Source organism: Malurus melanocephalus, unplaced genomic scaffold (assembly GCF_030028575.1).
Source record: "Malurus melanocephalus ecotype Western Australia unplaced genomic scaffold, MMel_1.1 scaffold_242, whole genome shotgun sequence".
Classification (NCBI taxonomy): Eukaryota; Metazoa; Chordata; class Aves; order Passeriformes; family Maluridae; genus Malurus; species Malurus melanocephalus.
Window position 1 is genome coordinate 897,830 of NW_026623474.1, and position 27,417 is coordinate 925,246.

Consider the following 27,417-nt stretch of genomic DNA (forward strand, 5'->3'; position numbering starts at 1 on the left):
CAAAATCCTGTGGTTGATATCTTTACTGAAGGCCTGTATTTCTCTTTTTACAGAATTTTATCACCTTGTASATTGCCCTTATCTAACTCCTGGGGGGAAAAGAACAAGCTATTGAGACAGATAATGGATTGCAAGAAAACAGAAAGCAATGCAAAAAGAAGAACAAGCACCTTGAGACAAGGGAATAAAAGACTTTCTGTCATAATGAAGACAATTACAACAGGGAAAAAATCAGMAGAATAAAAAAGGACAAAGTCTAAACAGATGAAGACTATTAGACACATTTTACAAATTCCTGAATACACTTAAAAACTTCATTTCATGGGAAGAATCCAAAGAAAGTGCAGAGGGACACTATTCCCACTGTTTAMCATTCAGAAAGTTCCCACATGCTTTGCTGCAAATCAGAACTTTGCTTTTAATCAGATCTTTTACCAGAGAGATCTAGAAAACATCAATTTAGCACTGCATCTTAAGTGGTAGTGACAGACATAAGAAACTGTTTTTCAAAATATTTGTTGTGAGCCTTGACCAAATAATATACAAAGGAAAATGGATGAAACAGTTTTGAAGTAATGTTACTTCATTTTTTTAATCTCCTAAGTACAACTAAAATGTCCAGTGCTTCCAAGGGTAAATCAACAATTAATTACTTCAGCTTTGAACAGCAGCATCTAGAAAGAGGGATGAAATCACTTCTATAAATATTTCAGCTTTTTGAAACAACTCCAGTTCCATTTAAACAAGTCCAGAAAAAAATTCCGCTCCATTTAAACAAGTTCCAACTTTCTCCCTCAAGTCAAGGTTAAACTAAAAGTACCTTCTCACATTTTGCTATTAAAAAAATTCTGTCTGTGACAGCAATTTGAAATTTGAACTCTCAGTAAGGAAATTTATTATAAACAATGATCACAGCACTGGAAAAATACYCAAGATATCTGTGAAGAAAGAAATTATCATGCAGCAACTAATGAACTAGGCAGGTTCTAAACAGTCTGATCAGCTGCACAACAGGTCATCAATAAATCACAGAGCACCCACTTCACCCTGCCACAGAACAGAGATTTCCAGAGCTCTCAAGGCTGTGACAATTTAACATTTTCCTGTGCACTCTGTGTAGAACTAAATGTGTAAGGACAAGGCCATGAGTAAAAATCTGATTTACCACACTGCTTGTATTTAGTAATCTAAATTTATCAAGCATAAAGAACTGGAATGTTTTTATATTAAGCACACTGACTAAAGGAACAGCTCTGCTGCCAATTAMAAATCAAAACAATATAGTATTTAGTGGAATCCCAGACAATAAATTTCATTGTGGATGAGGACATTCTTCTGAATTTTAAATWTTGGTGATTTTTATTTACTATGCATCAGTGGCTGAAGAAATCATGACTTAGTTGTTTATTAAGAAAGAACATTCCAACACAGTATTTGAACTTCTGTTTAGAAAAGCAATTACTTTKGAAAATTTTAATGAGAAACTAAGATTTAGACTGTTCATAAAGATCAGTTCTGTTCATACCTGAACCTTCTTGTCACCTCTCACCCAGCCATACTTTACCATGACAGACCTGGGAACAGTTCTTTTGGTTTTGTTATGTTATGGGGAATGTTTATGTTTTCAGCACRTGAAATAGTGAAGGCATAAAATTAAAAGAAAACTCCCAAAAAATGCAAAGAAGATGCAGAAAAAGAAGTTTTCACCTCATTTCACCTCTAGTGCATTATAAATAAATAAAGGAAAGAAAATCAAGTTTTACACTGGCAATACTTTCAAATACTTTCAAAAGTAATTGAGTACTTTTGTAAGCATGACCTATCATTGTAACCACCCAGTGGTAACAAATTGACTTCCAGTACCTGTAATAAAGCAGCTCACAGTAAACAGAATACTTACTTTGAAAAAACATACAAAAATCCTATTATATTAAGAACTCTGTTGTAATTATATACAAAATAACTATTAGAGCATTTGGTTCAGTGTTGCTGCAAGTTTTGAAATTCAGTATTTGATGCAAGACAGTGCCAGAAATGGGCAACCATCTCAAACTTGACTGCTTGGGCACACAGAGAGAATAATTTTGTCCTGTGTTTTCATGACAAAGTTGGAACCACAAGGTAAAAGAAGAGGAAACTATRTATGCAAAGAAGGTAAAAAAGACTTCAACAATGCCAAATTCCCTGCACTGTCCCATTAAACCACATTTAGAACACCCACAGCAGCTGCCTCCATTCACAGTACTTTGGTTTTGGACTGGTTTTCTTTGGACTCAGATGTCCATTTGGACACTTTCCCCTCCCAAATTCCTAGAACCAGATGCAATGACTTCCTGCTACATCTCAGGCAAGAGTTTCAACTGCTGTCCTGAAGCGAAGCAATCTGCAGTTTGTGAACCCCTCATTACACACTGCTGCCAATCCATATTTAAATGTTTTGTAACCAAACTCCACTCTAATGACAGTGCAAAACCTGAAGTAACAGCCTTGAAATATTTGTAACCTCTTGGAAAGGTGCTCACAAGCATCACCTGTGTTAATTCCCTGTATCTCAGTTTGCCACCCAGCAAATCTTATTCAAAGACAGATTGCAAGGCARCAACAATCCAGCCCCTCACACAACTGTGATAAAATGCTCAGAATTTCTGATGTTCAAACACAGTCAGTTCGTTCCCATCATAGAACTCTCGCAGCTGGTTTGACTCATATTTTATGGAAGGTGCTTCAAGTCGCATCCCAGGCTCCAGRGCATTCTGTCCCACTATTTTAAGGTTCACCAGTTTTATTTTCCATGTATTATTCCTCATGGGGCAGCTGATGAGCCCAAAAATCTGCTCAAAGACACCCAAACAAGTGTTGTCTCTGTGTACTGTGCCAGCAACTGCCACCAGCACCAATCCATGAGGGGATATGGCACATTTCAGACCACTGGAATGCAAATTGGGGTTGAAGAGCAGACATTCTTCTTTAACCAAGGACAGCAGGCGCAGGCTSACCATGTCTGCACCCACGTACTGTTCCATGTTTCTTTCCAGYGTGTTGTAACAGAACTTCAGTTTGGCATCCTCCCAAAAATGCTGTGGTCCCCATGTTTCTTCGGATTTTACTCCCAAAGGATGCTGAGCATTCAGGAGTTCAAAGTACCATTGGCAGAACTCTCCTCCTAGACCACCAATGTCATCTTGTGGTGACTTCTGTCCGCCTCCATGACTCTGCAATCAAGTGAAATTATTTTTAGAACTCTTTTGAAAGAGTATCACTTAGAAAAACATCAAATCATGTTCATACTTATTCTTCAAGTGTTCTGAGACAGTGTGCCTGAAGAGAAATACCAAAGTAAAATCTCATTTATTTTTACAAATGTGATTATCTTATCTAGAGAAACAGGACAGGCTCCTTGAATTATACCTAGAAAGAGCTTCAGTATCTTGATCTCTTTATAATCAAAGAGGAAAATCCTGGTTCTACTGAAAAAGGGYAGGGGAAGGATGTAAGCTGACATGTTTTTTGAAACTAAATGTAGTTATTTTGTAGGGATTCAGTATATTTGTGACTTGACAACAACAAGACTTTTTTTAGGAGTAAATAAAATATCAAGTTTGCTAACACCAAAATCTAGTAAATTTTAAATTGTTTCACGAGCATTAAGTAATTAAGCATGAAAAGTCTGGAAATTTCTATACAGAAATGCTGTATTTGTTTCACCACAACTTGTAATTAATTTCCAATTCTGTTACATTGGTCCAGGTTTCCCATGTCTTCGAAGTGACGAGGGTCACAAGAATTAGGAGAAAACAAACTCAAAGAAAGATGTATGTCATAAATAAATCAATTTCTTGTCTTTTAATCTGAGTGTGTTTTAAGTACGTCATTTATGTACCATCAACCACATAACTTTGCTAATGGGTAATACTTAGGAAGTGTTCTCACAAGAGAAAACTTTCTTTTTTTTCCCCAAAGTATGAACACAAAAGATTGTTTTGAAAACAATTCTCAGCTAAATCCTAATTGTCACCAATTAATCCCTGAGTGAAAACTCAGTGAAACAGGCTCTCAACGCAGACAGAGCTCTCACAGCCCAGGAGGTGGGGCTGTTGCCCAAGAGGGCTCTGAACTACAGCAAGGTGGCCAATTAGAACTACAAATCCCTGACAGGCCATTACACYACAAGGATTTGCTAAATGGCAAAGTTTTTAACTTCAAAATAATCCGTTATTGCCTAAACATATTTCCTTGCACTGTTAAAATAAACTGTTAAAATATCAAGGGGAAACAAATGACACCAACCTGGCACTGCTGGGGACTTTACATTTTAAAAATACATAAACTCACTAAAATCACAAGGGCCTCAGCAGGGCTTCTGTGCCATTCCTACTGTTTCCAGTCATCCCTGAATCCACAAAACTATTTGTGAATATCCTTTATTTTAGCCTATAGGACAATTTAAAAATCCAAAGCATGGAGAAGACTTCACCATTAGACTTCAAATACTGTGAMAAAAAGAGCAGACATCTTTACATGATGAAATTCAAAAAACAAACCAAAAAGCCCAACTAAAACAAAAACAACCAARAGTTAAAAAGATTTGGGACCTTCCTACAGGTGAAGAGCCACTTTTTGCATGTGCATGACAATATTTCCACTGGTTATTTTATAAAAGCCATGCTGAGGATTTCCAGCAAGCAGCACTCACCTCTGCAGGGGGTTTTCTGTAGCCTGGCTCCGAGACTTGTGCTGTGAGCTGCCCACTCCAGAACTGCCTCACACGCTCAATGAGCAGGTGTTTCTCAGAGGAAGGAGGCACTGCAATTCCCTGGGCTGCCAAATACTTAAAAATGATTTCTCTATAGACTTTTCTGCGTCTTAGAAGTTCCTCCACGTTTTGGCTGTACACCAGAATGGCATGAATGGCCTCTGCAAGGAAAGAAACTGAAGTTAGTCGAGGCTTCTTTCAGAATTAAAACCCAAATCTAAGCCATTTCTTTAACTCCTGACCTCCAAACAGAACACAAGACAGCAATGTGACATGACATGAAGAGACTGAAAATTTGTTTGTAAACTGAAATCTGGCCTAATCATAACAGACACAGAATACACCCAAAGGTTTGCAAAACTTTCTTGAACAAAAGGCCAAGTGTTTCAGACAATGTACAGTACCTGGTGAAAATGAGGTTSCACCTCCTTCCTGAAGGCTGGTGAAATGGAATGAAATCTGTTTTATTTCCTCACTAATGTGATTACAGCTCCCATGTCTATAAGAAAATGCACCCTAGCACAACASTGCATTGAAAGGCAACAATAAAAAAATTCAGCTACAAGATTCTGAGGCAAAACAAGGAAATATGACCAATTCACTTTTAAAACAGCTGCAGTAGACAGCTCCCACCTGAACTGCGATGTTACTTCACATGGAACCTATAAAACCCCTGAATCTAACCCCAAAGAAACTTTCACAGCTAAAGTGAAAAAAAAAAAAATCTTTTAATGTAATCTACAATCACTGCAAAAAGTAGACAAAAAGGGAAAGTAAAAAAACTACAGTAAAAGATCTTTTAAAGAAATTTGTTCGGCAAATCTTACAGGTAATGGTTACAGCACATAAAACATACTCAAGGTTTTGGGACGAGTTTTTTTCAGGACAACCGAGTGGCCCCAGGTAACTCGCATAAAAAAATTAAATTTTATGAAACAAATCTCAACAAAGTGACAGGGGATGGCCACAACTGAAAGTGTTCTGCAAAAATAATTACGTTCAATGTTAGATTCGTGCTTTTCCCTTTCAAAAGCAAATGAAAGCAAATGTGATAGACACCAATGRCGAGACATTCTCGAGCTTTCAATTMTTTTAACCACTAACGGGCACAGCCGTGCTCGCAGCTCGCTGCAGGGCTCTAAGAGAGGAAAAAGACGCGCTTGAGAGCCGAAGGTCTGCTCCGACCCCTCGCCACCGCGACTTCCTCGGCCCGAACAAGCCCAAGCTCCGCGCAGCCGAGCCCCGGCGCTGCCGGGCTGTGCAGGAGAAGGCTCCCGGCAGCGACCCCCGCCCCCAGCGCAGCCCCGGAGCCCCGGAGCCCCTCCCCGAACAGCCGCGGCCGCCGGGCCCGGGGAGCGGGCGCTGGGCTGGGCAGGGCCCGGCCCCTCACGGCAAGCCCCGCGCTGCCCGCGCACCTTGGCGGCTCTCCGGGTGCACCAGGCGGTTGGTGACGGTGTCGGTGAGCGCCAGCAGCTCCTCGGTGTGCAGGAGCTCCAGCAGGGCCCGGCAGCCCGCCCGCTCCCGCTCGCTCAGCCCCGGGCCCGCCATGGCCGCCCCGCGGGGCCGCGCCCGGTGCAGCGCTGGGCGCCGGCTGGAAAGAGCGACCGGCACCGAGGTTCCGCACGGACAAACCGCCGGGGGAAGCGGAGGAGCAGCCGCAAGGAGGCGGAATCAAGTGGATAAATATGTGCTATACATTTGGAAAATTGATAATTATGTATATCACTCCCTTCATCGCGTCGTGAAGTCGTCCTGCTGAGCTCTGGGGAGTGAGAGGCTGGGGAGCAGCACCATGGAAAGGGACGTGCGGGTCCTGGTCCATGGAGAGTTGGACATGAGCCAGCAGTGCCCTGGAGCCAGGGGTGACATCCCTGTCCTGGGGACATCGGGGACGGCATCGCCAGCGAGGGGATTGTCCCGCTCTGCTCTGCACCGGGGCGGCCTCACTTCGAGTCCCGGGGCAGCTTTGGCACCACAGTGTAGGAATGTTATAAAGCCATTCGGGAGGGTCCAAGGCAGGGCGACAAAGATGGGGAAGGGCCTTGAGGAGAAACCATGCGAGGAGGGACTGAGGTCACTCAGTCTGCTCAGCCCGACAAGAGGAGACCTCACTGCAGGTACAACTCCCTCACAAGGACGAGAGGCAGGCACTGGTCACATCTCTGCTGACAGTGACAGGACGCAAGGSAATGGCCTGAAGTCGTGACAGGACACCTTCAGGTTGGATATCAGGAAAAGGTTCGTTTTCCCCATCACCAGCCTGGCAGAGTGCAAGCAGCGTTTGGACCACACTTTGGGGCACATGGTGTGACGCCTGCAGATTCTTTTAGAGACAGGAGTTGGACTCGATGATCCTTGTGGGTCCCATCCAGCTCAGGATATTCTGTGATGCCATTCTGTGATTTCTRCAGCCAGTCACTTCATCTGGACCAGCCCGTGAATGTCTGAGATACAGCCCCTGTGGACATCAGGCAAATCATCTGCTTGTAACTGAAGCAAGAACTAACGCCATGCAAGGGATGCRTGTCCCAAAGAGTGGGAAATCCAAAAGCAACCTGCTCAAGGAAATGAGGTCCTATAAGCTAAAGATGCTTTTTTACTAAATGCAAGGTAGCTGTCTTGTGCTGCTCCTCCACTCAGCACTATTTTCTCTGTCAGGGGCAGAGCAACCAGTTCATAAATGAAAGAAGAAAGGAGGAAAGATGACAGGCAATAGAGGACAGCAGAAGCTTCAGCTAAGCATCATACGCTATGTGCCAAGACAAATAAAGGCGCAACAAGTGCATCTTTGTGAGTTCTCTGGCAGAAAAAGGCAACACTCTCCTCCACCCCATGCTTTAAGACGGATGTGTAAGGAGCCCACCGTTTCATGCTGAAGCTGCCTGTGATTTCAAAACCAGGAAGAGACWGATTCTGTAAAGACACACAGAAGAATTACGTTAGAATTACTGATGATGCTTTTACACAACTGAACCCATCATTATGGTGGGCTCTGTTCAGAGCTGTAGTAAGGAATGCCTGCCTTCAAGACCTTGCAAACCTACAACAGAACACTGATGGGAACAAAGAACAAATTCCTTCCCCACTTAAAATGCTTGTATTTTAGATGATTGTTTACTCTTTGAGATCTGAAAAAAGTCCATGCAGATCTCCCAGGTTCATCAGAAGGAAAACCAACACACATTCAGCTTAGGTAAGAGCTATTCTCTTCAGCCTGAGCAATAAATTCCACATAAGCCAGAAACAGCTGAACCAATTTTGCCCATTAAGTTCAACATTCACATAACAATTCACTCTGGAAGTATCTGGAAAGCTTTAATGTAATAATGCTTATTACATTATGCTGTGCCAAACTTCCCCTCACATGTACATTGATTGAACATTTTTGATTAGTATCAATCCTGCAAACTAAAAATTAGCAAATGCATCTGAGAAATATAAATTAYCTTTGCTTCACTTTGCTTATGTTACAATAAACCTCTCTAGATTAGCAGCCTTCAAGGGAGACATACTAACCAAATCTTCTGGAATTCCAGGGAAAAAACCCCAACAACCATCAAGATGGCTTTCTAAAAATTAKATTGAGATGTTTGCTGCGTTTTCAGTAAGAAATGAGGGAGAAGAGCAGAAGAAGGGAGGGCATTCCCGTTAACCCTTAGAGGAAAAGTGATTGTCATCATGGTGATTGGAGAGATTTTTCAATATTCAACTGACATCGCCCCCACCCCTTTCTTTTTCTAAACCAAGACCAGCCCTTTCAGACAGATTATTTATAATTATTTATAGTATAWTTATGTATTATTTTACTTTGTAAGTGCTTCCCTTTTGGAGATGATGGGGGTGGAAAGGGAATAATCTCAGTAGTTTCATTTTCTGTATCTCTTTCTCATAACTCAGAATTCCCTATAGAGTTTTTATTCAAACTTTTAATTGACTCAAGCATTGTGCARGAACTGGCATTCCCAAAGGGAAAGAAACAGGAAAATTATTAGCCTATATAAACCAAAGATGAACAGAACTCTTGTAACATTAAATTGCTGTCATAATTCAAGGAGTCCCTACAAGGGCTTTTGTGTATTTTCTTTCTCCTGTCCATCTGAGGAGGGCCAGAGAAGTTTACATTTGGTGCCAATATATTCAACAATGAATTTATTAATTGGCTTATGTACACATTGCCATTTTGATAAATATTTTTGCTGGCAAAATGTACCCGAGACCCATTACCCTTACATCCATACCTAACTTCCTCAGGGAAGAACCTKGTCAAAATTACCCCAAGTAGGAAACAAAAGTAAGTTTGAAATTACACACACACAACAAAAATCATCCAAATTTTGCAGGAAACAGTCAAAAATCTGCAAAGAAAAGTAAGAATTTACAGGGCTGTGAAAAATAAATCTAAATTATTCACTAACTTCAAAGGGCAGTATTGAACTTTCTGAAGAAAAAAAAAGTAACTACACTGTCTTTATGTCTGGACTTGACAACCAAACAGAAGCAGAAATATCTTAAAACAGCTGCATCCAGACTTGTCTGCGGCCCCAAATTTGGATTGTGAGCCTTAGGAATTAACTGCTCCCCCCATTTTAAAGCTTGGTCTATTCAAATCCAAATATCCACACACACGGAACATCAAGACCTGGCATTTTTACACAGGTGACACAAAACCCTCGTATACCAAACACAGTAGCTCTGAACATCACAGCAGCATTTCCAGAGTGATTCTCCAAAAGACAAGATCAGTTTCTATCAACAACAAAGACAACGTTTTATTGAACAAATCTATGTACAGTACAAAAGGTTTTTAAAATGAAACACTACTGTAGATTTATTGCAGTTTGATGGCTCAGTTTTAATTGGTACTCTTATATAAAATGCAAAGTAAAATAATTTAACATTCAACAAGGAAGCACAAATTTCCTTTCTTGCTGAACCTGTAACAGCTTTTACAAATTAGGAGTCCCAAAATGCATACACTGCATTGAATCAGAAAGGTGTTATACAGTACCAAATAAATTAAGAAAATAGTAATACTACCACCCCCTTTGGGTCTTTTGTCCATAGCACTGGTGTTAAACAATAAAAGAAATGAGTACAGCTGAACCTTCCCTGTGATATTGAAATCACCAAGTTTAATGTTATAAATTATCCAAACTATACAATTCATATAATTTTAATGAATATGGCTAAGTAACCAAAGTACCAGTGACCTTGCCCCACAGATATGACCACTTGCAACCTACGCTCAGTATTCCTTTTTTTTTGTGAAAGGTGCCTACACCAAGCAGCGACTTGTTGAAATTAGAAATTATATGACCTTTACAGTGAACCATAATGGGGTTAGAGGAGACAGTCTTGAAAGGAAGTCCCAATCCAACTGGAGGAATGTTATTAATTACAATTATCAGCACTGAATTGCACAAACTTTGATCCAACAAAGCTCCTAAGCTCATGTACAACTTCAGGCAGCTTTAGGGTAGTYGGAGGCTTAGATTACATGTATTTCAGAATTTATTGAATCAAAGTTATACATCTTGCAGGGTTTTTGAATTATATCACACAATGCTTAATGCCTGGGGGAAAAAAAAAACCCAACCAAAAAACACTCAACTCCCAAGATTTGTAACCTGTTTTCAGCCCTAGAAGTTGCAGGCTTAGCATGGGGTAATACTCAAAATACTAAAGAAACCTTAAAAAGCATGGAGAATTATTCCACACATGATCCAAATGTCTTTTTGCTTCTGATTAAAGTTGCCTAATACTGCAACCGTCTGAGAATACCAAGAGGTATCAAAGAATAGCTTAAAAAAATACAAAAGCTTTTGAAGTGAAAATCATTACTCTGTTACCACCCACTTGCTACCTGAAGTCAATTTAMCAGATTCCTGATAATTGTTAGGTGATGCTCATCTTCACCTACACAAGAATTCCCGTTTCCTGTTCTCCACAGTGTATACACTGAATACATGACAGAAACAAATGGTGGTGTCCCAGAAAAGCATCTTTGAACAAAAATGACTTTAATGCAGGTACAAAAAATTATGGTCACAGTYTATGCATGTACACAGATGCATTTATCCACACACTTATACCAAAGATAATACAAGTCTCAGTCATGTTTTTAAAGCATCTTCAAACACATGGAGCTCAGGGAAAAGGMAAAAAAGCACCAAAGATTAAAAGGTACATTGAAAAGATTTTACACAGATGTATTGGTTGTATCTGTTGACTCCATTTTCAGAACTGTAATACTTAAAAATGAACTTTTTTTTTCCAAATATGTTTAAGCAATGTTAAGCAAAGAAGGGGAAGCCTGGGAACATTCAACATAGTAACTAGGTCCTTAAAAATTAGTTGGTATCTTGAAGGTAAAAAATATGAAAGTGCATTTGTCTGATAAGGACCCCATTAACTTTATGTTTAAAACTTTTAATGTATTTATACATGTAAATATATATATAGTGTGTATAGATGTATATATAATGAACGATGCATTTAAATCAGGTTTTTTGCAACTGCAAAAAAAAATTCTTTGGTGCCTCAAACATCATACAAATSTCGGGAAGTGGGCCATAATTGGGATTCATGTAATGCACACATACCTGTGATCATAATTTTATAACCTTTCGTGTTAATCCAACTCAAAGTTAAGGCAAAAATCTTCTAGAATTCAAGAGCATGATTTTGAATTTGCATCTTTTTACCTCGCAGGAAGGGGAAAGAAAGCAGAATTAATGCAAGGATCTGTTTACTTCCACAGAGGATTAGCAGAAGCATTACTGATCTATTGAGTTTATGTTCCAGAACTACTTCACAGCCTATCTTACAGAGAAACCCTTAGGCTTGCAAGTGTGAGCCTTTGCTACAATGAACAGAGGCTTTTATGCACCCCCTGATTTTTTACTCATTAATTTTCACACACCTGTTGATTTAAGCCCTACACACACTGTGATRAATTCTTCACTGACAGCTGAGCAAGAACAGTTGATCTATGCTGCCCTACGTTTCTGGGATGATTCTGAACACCAGTTTTCACCACTGTGCGTCTCCTGCCTACAATCCCGTTGCATTTTTCATAGAACGGGATCCCAAATAATCTTATGCGGCAAGGCAGCGCAAAATAAATTAGAGGATAAATTAGCACAGTAATTGGCCAATTTACATGTTTGCCACACCTCTGCTTTAGGGTAGGAAGACCAAAAATTACAACGGCATCTTTTTGGTTTCAGAATCTTCTGTGTTTCAGTTTTCCATATAGAGCTGAAGGACTCCARTTTCCTGTCTTCACATTCTGATTGTTTCTATGAACACTGAATTGTGAATAAAGTGCATAACATTTAAATAGCTCCTTCACCAGGCTCTGGGAAAGGCTCTCCTTTCAAGGGATGCTACTAAATAGGGTTACAGTGTGTCTTCAAGATTGAGAGGATCCCTGTTTTGTCCCTTTCTCTAGACAGTAAATAAGTAATGAGAGTACTGAGTTGTGGCCCACCACCATTAATCAATATCACAGCTGTGGAACAGGCTCTTCCTGACATTTTTAATCACCCCAACCTGATGTGCTCTGCTTTTATTTGCCTTCTCAAGTTCTTGTCAGCCCTACCAACAGCTGAGGGATCTCTATATTTGCATAACATGTGTTTAACTCTGCTCTGGAATGCAAGCTTAACCCCCTCAACATTCTGGATTTGTTTCCATCAGCTGCTGTTAATATCTGCACAATTTGTGCATGTATCACCTGTGTTGGTCTTCCCACACCTACAGCAGATGTTTTACAGGACACTTTTACCCTGGCCTTGCAAAGGGCTTCTCTTGCTTGCATCTGATTTCCACTCTGTATAAGTCCCACACAGTATGACATCAACTCACTTTTTCCTGCATGCCTCTGTATTTTGTTTTTGGCTATTACAGCATCCTACTTATCTTAAGATTTCTTTCCACATTCCTCTTTGGATTCTGAGTAGAARTTTATGAAATGAGCTCCATGCTTTTGAGCAGATAATGGACTCATGCACTCACACTGAAAAAAAAGAATGCATGTTTTCTTTATGCATTTATCCATAGGGTGAGAATGTAACACCTTGAATGATTCCTTCCCAGCTGTGTGGACAGATAGCCTGTAACCACACAAACTAAAGCAGCTTTCAGAACTGGCTGGTTTGATTTCCACAGGGCAATGAACACCTCTGCTTTCTCTGCCTGCTCACCTGTAATGTCTTATTGTCCTTAAACTTACATGTTAGAAAAGCTGTGCCATTAAGCTTCAATCATATATTTGGAATGAACATGGCTTTTTGGATAACTGGTACTTTGGGGAATTTGTAGCAACTTTTCTGGACTCAAGACCTGCAGAGCTCCTGTTACTCCTCCATGAGTTTTGTCTAGAAAATGTGCTTTGTCATTATCAAGGTCATGTTTTTTCTACAGGAATTTGAGACTGCTTCTTGATTAAGGCCAACTGGGAAAYGAACTGATGCTTCTTCATGTAGTGTTTCCTTACACCACTCCTCATCTGATACTTCTCTTCACAACATTGAATCAGGCACCTATAAGAGAAAAGACCACAACATAAGTAATTTCTTAATCTACAACACAACTAATGTTTTTCAACATATTTAGTTTCAAACATGCAAGGAAARACAGCTTAATTGAATTATCCCATCTTGTTTTATCAGACGTCTTTTCCATTAGTTGCCTACAAATTCTCACCACCTTTCTTACTCTGAACAGCATGTCCAATTTAAACTTCCAATTTAGCAGAGTACTGTGATTTAATTACTGTCTGTCATATCCATTCCTGTTTTCAAAGACAATTTTCTGATTGTTATTTCCTGCTAAAGAGATCAACACAGAAAACCTCTAAGACTTACTTTCATCATCTGAATCGAATCCAAAGAGCGTCTGACACTTCTTTTGTGCAAGGTGAGCCTCAAGTGCTTCTGAATTACAGTAGATGGTCAAGCAGTTGCCACATCTAAATCTTTCTGTTGATTTGCTACAAATTTTATCTTGTTCAGAATAAGCATCTACTTCATCAGCCAAAATTTTTCTCCGTTTTGGCATGCTAATGTAACGTTCATCAAGGTAACTTGGAGGCAATGGTCTGACGTAGGGYTTTGTTAAGATGACACCATATGAAGTAGTCTCTGTTGTCTGATTTGGTTTAGAAGGTACTTGTGAGGCAGCAGGAGCATTATTTTGTGGTGTATCGTGACAATTCTGTAACACTGGTAACACTGACCCATTTTCTGTCCTTGTTTCATCKGCTACTCTGTCCAAAGGTATCTGGGATGCCTTGGATGATGTCTGATCTAGGTCACTGTGCCCATTGACCAATTGGTCACTAACAACACTACAGTTTTCAGGATTTGGCTGTAACACAGGTGTCTTTTGGTCTATCAAACTTAAAACTGGAGCRCTACCCTCAGATGAACTTTCATTTCCATTGTGAATTATATTATTTGCTTTCTTTTCCACACTTTGAATATATGTCTTTGGTTCTGCAGAATCCTTCCTTGMCTTCCAGGTTGGAATTGGTAAATCTACAGTTTCTTTTTCATTAACAGATTCATCATCATCTTGGTAACTACAAAGTTCTGAAGGATCATCTGAAGAATCTTTTTCACTTGCATCTTCTGAACATTCTGGGGTTTTATTTAAATAATGCTGAGCCTCGTGTTCATACAACAAGGGGAGCTCCTCAAATAGCTCACAGCAGTCTGAGAAATTGCACTGAGCTTTAAACACACTGTGACTTTTTGTATGTTCTGCAAGCTCAGTCGACAGTTTAAATCTCTGATTACAATTAAAGTGTAAACAAAAGTAAACATTTGGATACACATGTCTCTTCAGGTGGTCTATAAAATGCTGGGAATCAGCAAATTTCCTCTGGCAGAAGCGGCATTTTCCTTTATTCCATTTCATTATATGCTGCTGCACCTTCAGATCAGTTGGATGAGTTTTCCTTGCATGTTTGTTGAGAAATCGTATTTTTTTGAACACTCGAGCACAACCATTAGCAGGGCACTTAAAGGTTCCTTCCTCATCCAAAGCATCAATGTCTTTTTGAGGACAAAACACCCCATTCACTTTATGCAGAATGGGTGATTCTTTACTGGAGCTCTCATCATCCTCAGGCAAACTCTCTGTACTTAAAGCATCAGGAACATTATTAAAACAACTGTCACTACTGTTTTCAGTAGCATCATCCTGGTCACTTAGATGGTTTTCCACTGCATCAAAAACCTGTTGTGCATTCTCAGCCTCCTCTTGGACCTGGTCAGAACTTGGAGCTACTGTAGCCTCTGGTTCAGTATCTTTGGAACCCTCAGAATTGCCATTTTCAAGAGACAGAGAAACACCAGAACATTGCACTTCATGAAGAGCAGGAGCCTCCTGAGCAGCCTCAAGAGCTGCAGCAAGATGTTGCCTTTCTACCTTCCTGACATGATTCCTTAAGTGCTTCAGCATGAGTCCTTTCTGCCTGAACTTCCTGGTGCAAAGTACACAGGAAAARCTGCCCTTTTTTTGGTGAGCTTGTGCGTGTTTCACTATGTGATCGCCAAGGAACTCCTTGTTGCAGATCACACAGCGGTGCCTTGGTTCASTCTGATCCAACATTTTGGATGCCTCAAAAGCTTGGTGGTTCTTTTTGGCATTCCCTTTGGGCCGGGCTCCGGAGCAGTTTCCAGGGTCAAGCTCCCCATTGCTTACATCCGTTAAACAACCACGTTCCTCACCCAGAGCCCTGTAGTCTGCTGTTTTCTCTGTGTTTGCAGAAGAGTTTTCCAGTGTACTTTCATTCAAGCCATCCAACGCTTTATCCCCCAATAATGCTAAACAATTCTGCTTGATCATCAAGAAATTCCAAAACTCGGGATCGAAAAACAACCCTTTCTTCAAAATGGGCAGCAGCTCAAACCGCACACGGTTTTGAACGGAACTAGTGCACTCATTGTATTCTTCATCTGCACATTTATACAAATGTTCAACAGTGTAGTAAGATTCCAAGGTGCGCTCCAGGAAAAAGATGGAGAGAGCACAAATTCTGAGGATCTCCAAGTCGTTTGGCAGAAAATGAGCGATTGCTTTATAAATAAGACTTTTCATGGTGGGATCTTCACGGAGGTCCAGCTGTAGGGCACATCCACATATCTCAACACAGATCTGAAGACCATCTTCACCAACCTGCAGAAATTACAGTGTACATAAACATGATCCACATATCAACATCCCACATGTTCATATTCAGTAAAGCAGGAATTCAGAAAGTATCCTGCTCCTAAACTTCACCCATGGACATGAACATTTTAAAATCTTGCTCAAACAAGACGATAAATACAGGTATAAAAATCCTCAAAAACATCTGGTTTCAACTGAAAGCTGTACAGCTACTGTCAACAAAGCTTTAGCTCTGCCCCATGCACAGTTAAAGACAATTCTTTGGGGATACAAACCAACACTGCAAGAGATCACAGATCTGCTTTATCAGTATCTTCTGCCTGCCTCTTCATTGCCTAGGCTGATTCACACTATAAATGGACAATTCCTCTATATTTCAGCCCTGTTCTAACTTTTTTAGCCTGAATTACAAAAAAAACTGTGGTATTATTGCTCACAGTTCTGAACAACCAGGGGAACCAYAAMCCATGGCCAAGAATTCTAAAAGGCTTTCCAAAACTAGTAACCCATTCTTYGAGGGAACAGAATTCCTGTTCCACTCTTCAAGTTGGGGGCCCTGTTGTGAACATATAGCTCAGCGGGCTGATCAGAAATACACTGCCCAAAAGGCAGCAGAATAAAAACAAAAGAGGCACAGGAAATTCAAAAATAATTAATACCTCCTATATTTGAATGTGTTTTAACAAATATAGACAATGCTCCGTAAGTAGGGGGTTATTAAAAAATAAGACCCTACAGATGCAAACAGAAGTTATTAATATCACCACGCACATTTTAAAATACATACCCTTGAACAGAAGGAAATGATTGCTTTTCGTTCTCTACATCAGCCTCAGTGACAAAATAATTTACAATTAATTTAAGGCATAAAATATGAAAGAGTTCTGTTAGGTCAATGATAAATAACAACATTAACCAAATTGGGAAACAACTCACAGGCGTGTGCAAAGCATCGCACATGACMTCTTTTGCAGCTGGAGCAGAACAACATCTGCTGCAAGATCTGAAGCATAATGATGCCTTCTCCTATATTATTCTGCCTGTCCTTTTATGCTATATTAAGCATTCTTTCCGATTTGATTAGAATTGGTGAAAGGATTCAGAATTTAACAAGGATGAAGGGTGTATACAATTACACAAGGCTTATTTCTTTAAGAGGTCATACTGAAAAAAAAACCCAACCAATAAATCATTCATTCACATTTATTCCATGGACTTATTCCTCAAACTTGCTGCAGAAACAGAACAACTCAAAATTCAGTAAAAAAAATTAAAAAAATTAAAAAAAAACACTGAAAAAAACCCACACAGAAAAAAAGAAAAGAAAAATAAACCTTAAAAACACACAAGAAATTATAATATCAAAGCCCACTCTGGAACCTAACAACATTCCCTACCCCCTGTTTTTTAACTTTCCACAAGAAGTGGTAATTACACAATATAAACACTGCTCTTTAACTGGTTACAAAAAGAATGGTGGATGAGATGAAAACAAAAAAAAACTTACTTCATCCTTAATGACTTTCATGAAAGGGAAAATTACTCTGACATTTGTAGCAATTCTTAGAAGCTGGTAGCACTGGTCCACAAAKACTTGTTTTGACGGGTTCGATTTAAGCTGCAGTTTACTCCAAATGAAGATCAGGTCCCTATAAGTAAGAGAATAAAAAACATTSCAATTAGATTGAGTTTTAGAACTCTATCACTAAGCATGATGCATTACTAAAGAATTATTCACATATTTTGTGACTAAAATAATATTTGAGGGTGCAATACTGATCTAATTAACACCATGACCGCACACAATGTGAACAATGGAAAATGCAACTTAATTACTTGGTTAAATTCAGGGTATCTCCTATCACTCAGCCAATTAAATATTCAACAAAATATTAATGTATTCAGCTTTGCTCCAGAGAAGTGCACAATAAAATCAGATGGGACAGCACCTAGCCCTCAACACCACAGGCAATAAACATCTGTGTGGTCTTGGAATTAAGTCACTTCCAGTGCAAGGATGAAGAATCCTTTAGAAAAAGAAGCTTCTGAATTTTGAAAATGGAACCAGCATAGAAAGCTAACTTCTGATCTGGCAGGAAATAGTGACATTCTCAGTTATTACAACACAGTTTGCTGCCTACAGCAGTTACAGCTATTCCTATATCTCCATGATCTGCAGTCAAATACACTTCTGCCTGAGGCAAGGAAATGTAACAACAGATTACTGCTAAACKCTGCAGCAGAGCTCCTGCACAGGTGATGTGTTAGTCTATGAAAYAGAGCTCATTGAAGTTTACAGCACAGAAGTTCTCTGCACTTGAATTTAGAGACTCAGGAAAGCAACTGGACTAACTTTTCGTCCTAAGATTTGCCAGCACAAAGATGTCACACAGGAGTAGCTCTAGTTAGGACTCAGAAGAAAACCCACCAGAACAATACAAAGAAATCAGGATCAAGTGACTTTCATTTTCTGATGCAAAACACTTTTCTATTCCTCCAGACTCCTCTCTCAGAAAACAAACTTGGTTACTGACAAAATAWGTGGCTGACTTTCCAGAGTCAGACAAACCTTCTGAGATTAAGCTTCTCTTAGTGAGCTCAGAGCATGAATGAAGGGAAGTGACAGAACTGCCTCTTGACAAAACCAACTCCACTTTTCAATTCAGGACAGCTCTACAATTCTGCTTGACATTGAGACCTTGATTGTTTAGTTCATTCAGAACCCAACAGAACTAAAGAAAGATCAAGCTTATGGAGGAAACTGTGAAAAGGGACACCTATAAGCAGCTCTACACACAAAAAATTAATCTTACTGGTTTTCTAAAGATACAAACTGTTCACCTCTGCCTTTACCAGGCTGGAAATCTGAGTTCTACACATTTGCAAACYGCATCTACAAATTTGAAATTTGTGTCTTCATGCACTAAACCATTCRTAACAACTCAAAGTCTCAACCTGAAGTATAGAAGAAAGAAGTGAATATTTTTGCTGTTATATGTTACAATAATCCAATTTATTGTCTGCTTTGACTCATATCATCTCAGAGAAAGCTATTTCAATACTAATCCCAGAGAACGAGAGAAAAATCAAATTATTCTGAGAGATGAGTGCCTAAAGTAACTTGCTGTGTGTTCAAACACGTTAGGCTGACACAAGGAAAAACTGAAGAAGGAATGCAGAAACCTGAAAGTAGAAGGAACAGCTCCATGGATGAAGAACAAGGTGTTACCCACCATTTGCCTAGACCCTGATGTCAAACAGTATTTTAGTTTTTTATTTTTCTGCGTCAAGATGGTGGCTTTCTCCTTCTCAAGTCCGTTTCTGACTTTGTTGGGACAATTTAAATTGTTATTGTGAGATCCCAGAACTCAGCACCTCTTTACCAGAGGCAACCATGCAGTCCAGCCTCCTAATTACCTATAAAACACCAAAACTGCTCTGTGCCTCCATCACCTACATAGGATGATGGTTAAACCTGCCCTAACTTAGCTCAATCTAAACCCTTTGCTACTCTTAATAAGTCAGTCTAGCTTTCACTGGGCACAGGGAACACACTACCAAAAGAYTGATCAAGCAYGTAGTAAAAATTCCTTGACTTACTGAATTTACTGCATAGGAATCACCAGAAAACAGCCAAAACAGCATTAAAAATTCATTTGGCAGAGAAGGAAGGCCATTTATGCATGCTGCATCAAAATACTGTGTATCTTCCAGAAGAAACATCACTTTGATACAAAATATTATTAATTGATTTCTTACCAGCACTTTGTATAGAAATATGTCTAGTATGACCAAGCACTGCTTGCTTTAGGATTTCATTTCAGAAAAATAATTCTGTTCATCTGAATCTAGAATTTATTCTTAATATCAGTGAAAATGAAGAGTTTTGTGACAAAGCTGCTTAAAGTTCAGCTTCCTGTGAGATGACAACTAATGTTTTTAGCTTGAAGATTTTATATAGGCTGTAGCAAATACCTGCTATTTAGAGCTTTCTAATCTATTTTGTTGTCTTCTCTTTGCTAGTAATGTTAATAGCTAGATCTCTGATAGATCTGTAAGGCTCTCAGTTCCAGACAAGGTGAGATGATTTATACTGTGCTGGAGACATTAAAATATTCCCTGGGGAAAAATACACTCGRTGGGTTGATTTAACCTGGCTCCTACTTTATCAAAAATTGGATTACAGTATAGCCATGCCTTCACAAGCTTTGCTGCAGTTTAGATGATCTATTAAGTATTACACAGAGTTCCCTTGCTGGGAACACAATTGTTAAGGCTCAGCATCTGTAAAGAATGAACATCTGTTTGAGCTGCACAGACATAACTGGTCTGAACTCTGTTCCAAAGATCCTCAAGTTCTATATTCTGAATAGAAGAAGAAAACACTGAGAGAGGCCAAGATAATTTCCTTGAAAATTAGGTATCAAACAGTACTTGAGCCTCTCCTGGAATTCCATCTTTGACATCTGTTTTGTCAGAGCAAAAAGAGATATATCTTGCTTTGAACAGCAATTTCAAAAATGGATGATGCAAAACTTAATGATCAGCAAGGTTAATAGGTTGCTACAGCAAAAGGAGGTTTAACTACAATAATAAAAAYGCRTTTCTTCAAAGACTGAATCCCCCAMACAGAAAGCAYTAATCCATAGAGGTTACACTTGTAATTTCCTAGTAAGAAGTAGRGAGATGCAGCATTTGGGAAGGAATCAGCAAAGATCGATTCAATTCCAAAGTTGGTCACTGGGCTCACACAAACTCTGCCCTTTTGGCTGACCCTCATCTCTCCAATGGGGAAAGTCTTGTCCCTCTTTTCCTGGACAGACTGGATGAAAAATGTCAGTAGATATTGCCAACACATTGTACTATAAATGGATGTCATTTAACAGCCCAACAGTTAAGGAAAAAAGTTAATAACAAACCAAATATTATCATATCTAAACTTCATTTATTTCTCAAGACAACAAAGCTTTCTGATTTCCTGAAATCTGGGAACACAGAAATTCTAGGTAGATTCTAAACCCCATATTACAATTAGTTAGGCAGATTAATAAATTGATCGCTATGAAATCCTTCCTAAGATGTTTTCCCTCAACTATGCAAATAAAGAAATAAAGCATATTTAATCAAGGAATGCAGATGTTCTTCAGGTACAGAAATATACAGGCTCAACAGAAGGATTACGTTCCTTAGCTATCTTTCAGCCCTCACTCAGAATGATGACATTTGTTGACAACTCTCTAGAAAACACTTCATARTCCTTAAAACAAGTCCAAGTATCAAGATAATTGAATGTATGTGATGATAGCTCCAATGTGTTCTAGAGAAACCCATCTAGGTGATAGATCTGATGTCAAATTTTCCATAATTAACAGCAGATTTTCAGATCCATACATTCCCTTTTTAGGCACATTGGTGACACACTACAGTTAGAGGGCAAAATATCTGCATTGCTAGAAAGGCTACAGACTGCATTTTTCTCATAATAAATGCTACATTTTCAGGTATTTATAGCCTAAGGTGTGTAAAGGCTTACTCTATGTTACTTGGAAACATTAAATAAGTGTTATGAACTATTAGCCTACCCCTGTACATGTCTGAATGTAAAAAGATAAACAACAGAAACACCAGGAACATTTAAAAATCGTTTTTATCTGGTATTTTAAAATTAGGTGAGTTTCATTTTKGCAATAAGCATGTATTTTGTGCTCAGCTGCTTCCCCAGAAATGAAGTATTTACCATATACAATACATGTCCCCATTTTGGAGCTGTGGGACTAGGAAGGATTCACAAAGCTGTAAGGCTAAGGTAGTCTTCCCTTCTTTTTCAGTGTTGCAGATGATCTCAATTCCACTCTTGCAATCAGTCCTCAACAAGTGCTATACAATCAAAATAAAATCGATTTAGATCAATTGGCTGACATGAAATAAAAACCYATCAGACCTTGCTATACTAAAAAACATCAGGAATTGCTATTAACATAGGATGTTTTTAGAATGGCTTTTGAGTACATTTATAAAGGCTTTGGAGGTATTTTGAGCTCTTTCATACTTCTTAATGTAATGATCATCAGAATAATTGTCAGAGAAATTAAAATACTACACAAAAGCACTTTTTTGCTTGTTCTTGCCACTTTTTTGTGGCTTGTTCTTAAAGCAAGGTTAAGAAAAACACTGTTATCTTGTAAGTGCTATCAGTGGTAAAAGTACAGCCACATTCAGCTCATGTGTCATTTTATATATGGGGGCATCATYAAAAAACTTTAACAGAACTATATAATCTATGATTAACATCTATTAGGCTCAAGTGCTTTTACTAAAGTAATAGTCAATARTAAAATAATCAATACACTAAAGTTACAAAGTATTTAGGGAATATACCTACAAGAACACTTGACCAAAAAACTGCATTTAGGTCATCAGGACTTGTAGGCACTTCACAGTTAACTTTTCAAAGGTTAAGCCAGCACTAAGTTAAGCAACACCAGTGCAGTTGCCTGATTTTATGACACTTGGTTCCACAAAAACAGAGCTCCATATGCTCCTCTTGACAACTTGTACACAGCAAGGATAAAGTATCACTTCATTAAAAAAATAAATGTATACTGACAAACAATACCTCCTGGAATAGCTGATCTTCTAATGGTGACATATAAAGACAGGTGAAAAGAGCTTGATGGAAATACAGATCTTTACTGATATCTGGATGATTTATGCAAGATTTGATAAGAGCCATTGCCTCAGGGATGCGTTCACAGGCAATAAGGTATCTGGCACGGAGTTCAAAGAACAGTGGATTTTCAGAGCTTAAATATTTGTTAACTGCACAGAAAAGAAAGATGTAAAGGCAATTAGAATATGAGTCCAAACARCAAATATATCTAAATGTAATGTTGTTTTTAATAAAAAAATAATATTAAGAAAATATAAAGGCTCTGCTAAAAAGTCTATCAAATATTAAGTTAAATACCATAAGAAATCTGTCTTTTGCTTGGAAACAAATTATTATTTTTCTTAAATGAGTAATCTAATTCAGTATTATTTTATCTCTACCAAGTCAACATAAGGTGCTGCAAAGGATTAGTAAAATATATATTATATAGAAGCAGATGTGAACACTTTAGACAAAGAAAATTCCCTCCTCTCTAAGCAGTGGAATCTTTGTGATTGTCAGAAGCGCAGGACTGACATCACTTCCAAAGCTATAATTATAAATACTTTAAAAAACCCTCAAGATACTCATTATCTATTACAATGCAAGACCTTAAAGTGGCAAAAAAGTTGACTACAATTCATATGCTATTGCCTTAAGAAGTTTTGAATGCTTTCATTTTGCTTGCTTAGAAAATATATCTTTTCTTCCTTTGCAAGTGCTCAATTGGGCACAATTCCTATTTAAATTCCTTTAAATTCTAGTCCCTAATTTCTGGAAATCTGATTTTCATCTCTAAAAGATAATCTTAACACCAATATTTGAATGAAATTCTTTCAAGTGAGATACTAAAAATACTTAACCTTTAAGTAACTGGAAATTAAGAAATGCATAGAAGACGTACTTCATATCTCTATTATAAAAGTTCATATAGCCCATAATATCTCTTTGGATTAARGGTTAAAACATCACTCAAGGTTACATCTGTCGTTCTTTAGTGTTTCATGTTTTAAAGAAAGAATGAAGAGATTGTCAATTTAAGGTCTGTGAAGCCTGAAAGTTCATACCTCAGAAGAAATACCAATTAATTACAAGCAACCTAAAGTCGTACTTAAGAAATGGTTACCAAAACCCACAATGTGAACAAAGAATGTTTTCCCCCAAAATGAAAAGATTACTTGTACAACAAGCTTTCAGTTACTTTTTTTTTTGAGGATGCCTGATTTAAAATCATTTTTATACTGAAAACCAGGATTTCTCTAGAATCTTTATGCAAGCTAGGAATGTCACACGCTAATGAACACTTCTGTATCATTCCARGTGCCAGATTTCAATTTGATTTGTTAACAGATGCGTAAGAAAAAAAAAATCTTATTCCCATTATCCATCAGCTCTTTGGGGAACAAACTCAGAAAACAAGAAGATTAAAAGGAAAACCAGTGTCTAATGGTGGTGATGAACTGCAAGAAAAAGTGATTATATGAAAAAGCGCTTAATGCCAAGTGAAGGCCTCTCCTCTTTTGAATTACCATCCTTAGGATAATAAACCACATCCTCTGTTTTKTATGCAAACATTACCCAACAGATTACTGAAAAATCACTCTGGAAATACTCAGCTCTGGGTAAGGGCTCATGGTAAGGAAATGCTGCACATCTAACAAGTTCTGTAACATCCTTTTCCCTGAAAGGAGGGAGAACTGCAGTTCCACAGCACACCTTACCCTGTTCTGTCATTGYCACTTTGGGTGGGGAACTCTTAGGTCCCTTCTGCTCCAGAAATGAGACTCTGCCTTCTGACAGCCTCCTCTGCCAGGGAAGGGCATCTCCCACAAACAGAGTTTCAGTGACACTGCTGGCAGGACAGTGCTCCCTCCCTGCCCTGCAATGTCCCATCTTCCCAGGGCAGCATACAGAACTCTTCTGGCCCCCCAAACCAAAGACAACTGCCAGCTACAGCAGCTTTRGGCCAAGTCTGTGACACACTAAGAAACAACATTTATTCTTATCCAGGCAGTGATGCTCTGAGCCACCACTGCTCCATCTGTCTGCACCTCTGGAATTTTCTCTTCTAGATGCTCATCTTATTCTCCCATGTCTATCACAAGTTCACTGTTCCTGTGTTTCAACCCTACTATTTYTCTTTCAACTCAATGACTGCCTTTGTTTCCAGCCATCTCCAAACAGAATGTGACATCACACAGTTTACTACAACTCTGTAAACACASACACCGAGAGGTTTGTCTTGGCCTAAGTTTCTCCATGGAGTTAATGAATCCAGGACAGAATTATGTGTAGTTCACACARATTGATTTATGCAAGTAATGGTTGGTGATTCAGCAATAGTAGGCAGTTTTCCTATTTAAAATAACCCCTGAGGGAACTGCATGGCCAAGTTTCATAATATACACCAAATACTGGTAGCCTATAAAGCAGYACAGGATGTTTGCTTTGTGCAAGAMTTCACAAGAATCAAATTTTASAGGGAGTGAGAGGAAGAAAGAATGAGCTTTCAAAATATAATTATCTAAAATCAAATGTTTGTCAGCACAGATGAGATATGTCAGGGRTGTGTGTGAGGATATCAGAAGATAAAAGGAGAGAAAATCTCAGTGGAGGGGAAGGAGATGCAGCCTGAAACKCAAGGAAACAAAGTGATCAGCTACTGACAACTGGTCTCATTCCTGCTCTGCCAGGTTAAAAAAAAAACATCCTCAAACTGTTACCATCATAGAGAGGCTTCATGATGATCAAGAGAATCATTASAGCAAAGGACTAAATTGATTCTTTGCTGGAGAGATGAAGATCGAGACCTAATTCCACATCATAATCATCAAAATCATGCAATGCAGAACGAATGGTTTGCATTTTCTTTCTGTAGTTATTTGACTAGAACTTTATCAGATACTTAATAAAAATAATGGGTACATCTGCTGCTCAAGCAGCTACTTCACAAGAGACAGAACAACAAACACTAGCCACTCAATGACTTTACTTTGCATCAAAACCCTTGTTCTGGTGAAGGAGGCAGCTCACTGAGCTATTGACTTCAGTGCTCTTCCTCTCTCTCCAGAATGAACACATTGTCACAAACACAGGGATGAGTCTGCATCATGCACTACACCATAATAACTAGAGAATAACTGGCATTTTCCATCCCTACCAAACACAAACAACTTTTAAGAGCTGCCCTGTGAACACTGCTGATCAATAKGTTGCTTAAGATGTTAGTAAAGACTTCACTGTAGATTGGGTGTTTTTCCTCTTAGGAACTTTCATGAACATGCCAGTGATTTTGTTCCCATGCACAGCACCTTTCCTAGCTCCAGGAATTACACATCCATAAACAGAAAGCAGCTGTTACACATAGCCATGGGCATAATTGGAAAGAACCAAGGAAAGCCACAAGACCAAGTATTTACAATTAAGAGAAAAATTAAATGAGTCAAGAGTGCCAGGAGACAAACACACATCAGATCCTCACAATCATGTTATTTCAGCAGTCTAACTGAAGTCAAATGTGCACACTTAGATTTGGGAAATCCATCCTATGAATTTTATGAACTACTCAGTAGCTGCCTATGTCTGACCAACCTGATCTCTACAGTATAAAGGCAGACTTAAATGAGTGATGAAATGTAGCTTTCTTTCAAACAAAAAAGGARCCACCACATTTTACAGCAGAAAAATAGTTAAAATTCTGTGCAGTGCCAGCTGACAATACCTGACCCCAATATAAAAAAGAAACCCATAATTGAACAGATTTTTCAGTACTCTAGAAAATTACTGTGATAAAGTACCTAATTCCTGTGACACAGGTTTTGCCTTAAGAATTGCTTGTAATACTGGATCCTCCCATGGTCCACCATCTCGAATGATTCGAGTCACYAGCTCCAGGTTCAGATTTCTGTATTTATTTAGAAGGTTCTGACATTCCTACACAGAAAAAGATAAACAATTACAAAGAAGAAATAGACATTTTCTAATAATAGTTAGGCTCTCCAAAAGACACAAACCAAGAAACCCATGCATGCTGGAGTATTTCCTTAGTCAGTAATTTGAGCTCCATAGTCTTTCATTGAYCATACACAAAGCTCTAAAGCAACAAGTGATATTATCTAAAAACAGCAATGCAGAACAGTTGAAGGCCAAATTCATGACTCCTCCAGCACTCAGGCACCTTCCATTTGTATAACAATGCAAAAACTCCTTTCCTTGGATTGGAAATATTAGTGGCACACACTGAGACAAGTCTTTACCTCACACCAGCCTGCACAGATTTAGACATGTTGAGCTGGATTTGGGATTTCTGAGGGAAAAACTGAATTAAGCCATGAGTCACCAGCCCTCAAGCAATCACTTTTCTCCAGATTTCTACATAACAGGAATTATGTTTGCCTGTAATATCATGGTATGTTTTAGCCAGCCATGATTTTCACAAATCAAGTTCTCTCTCATCCCCACACCTTATATGCTGTAGGTGACAACAACACCGCTAACAGAAAATTTTAGTAGTGAGAAAGTTATAACATTGAAACAAAAAATGGCTTCCATCCACACAGAATTACCTTCATTTGTCTGCAAGTTTCATTACACAACTGACACAAACAGTGCTGGCACATTAATTTGACTAGAACTTTATCATATACTTAATAAAAACAATGGGTACATCTGTTGCTCAAGCAGTTACTTCACAAAAGAGGTATCAACAATCAACATAAAAATAAAAAAAAGAAGAGTTATTTCTCAAACTTCAGTTCTATGACCCRTATTGATACAAGACAACCCTGGTTTTCATCCTTTCTTTTCCTACAAAGTTTCCTCTCTTGGTGGCACA

The 27,417-nt window shown here is 38.7% G+C and overlaps 2 protein-coding genes across 2 annotated transcripts in view; both read right to left on the reverse strand.

Annotated features, from left to right (window-relative positions):
* Window positions 1–1,928: 1,928 nt before the first annotated feature.
* On the reverse strand, window positions 1,929–6,332 carry CUNH3orf38 (chromosome unknown C3orf38 homolog). Its single transcript, XM_057375194.1, has 3 exons — window positions 6,169–6,332; window positions 4,694–4,914; window positions 1,929–3,212 (listed from the first exon to the last, which is right to left on the reverse strand). Exons 1-3 carry the CDS (start codon window positions 6,299–6,301, stop codon window positions 2,637–2,639), a joined length of 930 nt encoding a protein of 309 aa, XP_057231177.1. The 5' UTR covers window positions 6,302–6,332; the 3' UTR covers window positions 1,929–2,636.
* A 3,157-nt stretch (window positions 6,333–9,489) lies between these two features.
* ZNF654 (zinc finger protein 654) overlaps window positions 9,490–27,417 on the reverse strand; it is a 30,367-nt gene continuing 12,439 nt past the window's right edge. Inside the window, 6 exon segments of the mRNA XM_057375182.1 lie at window positions 9,490–13,299; window positions 13,624–15,940; window positions 17,442–17,583; window positions 21,672–21,811; window positions 22,551–22,753; window positions 26,381–26,516. Of these exon segments, the coding sequence (XP_057231165.1) occupies window positions 13,292–13,299; window positions 13,624–15,940; window positions 17,442–17,583; window positions 21,672–21,811; window positions 22,551–22,753; window positions 26,381–26,516 (2,946 nt within the window). The 3' untranslated portion in view covers window positions 9,490–13,291.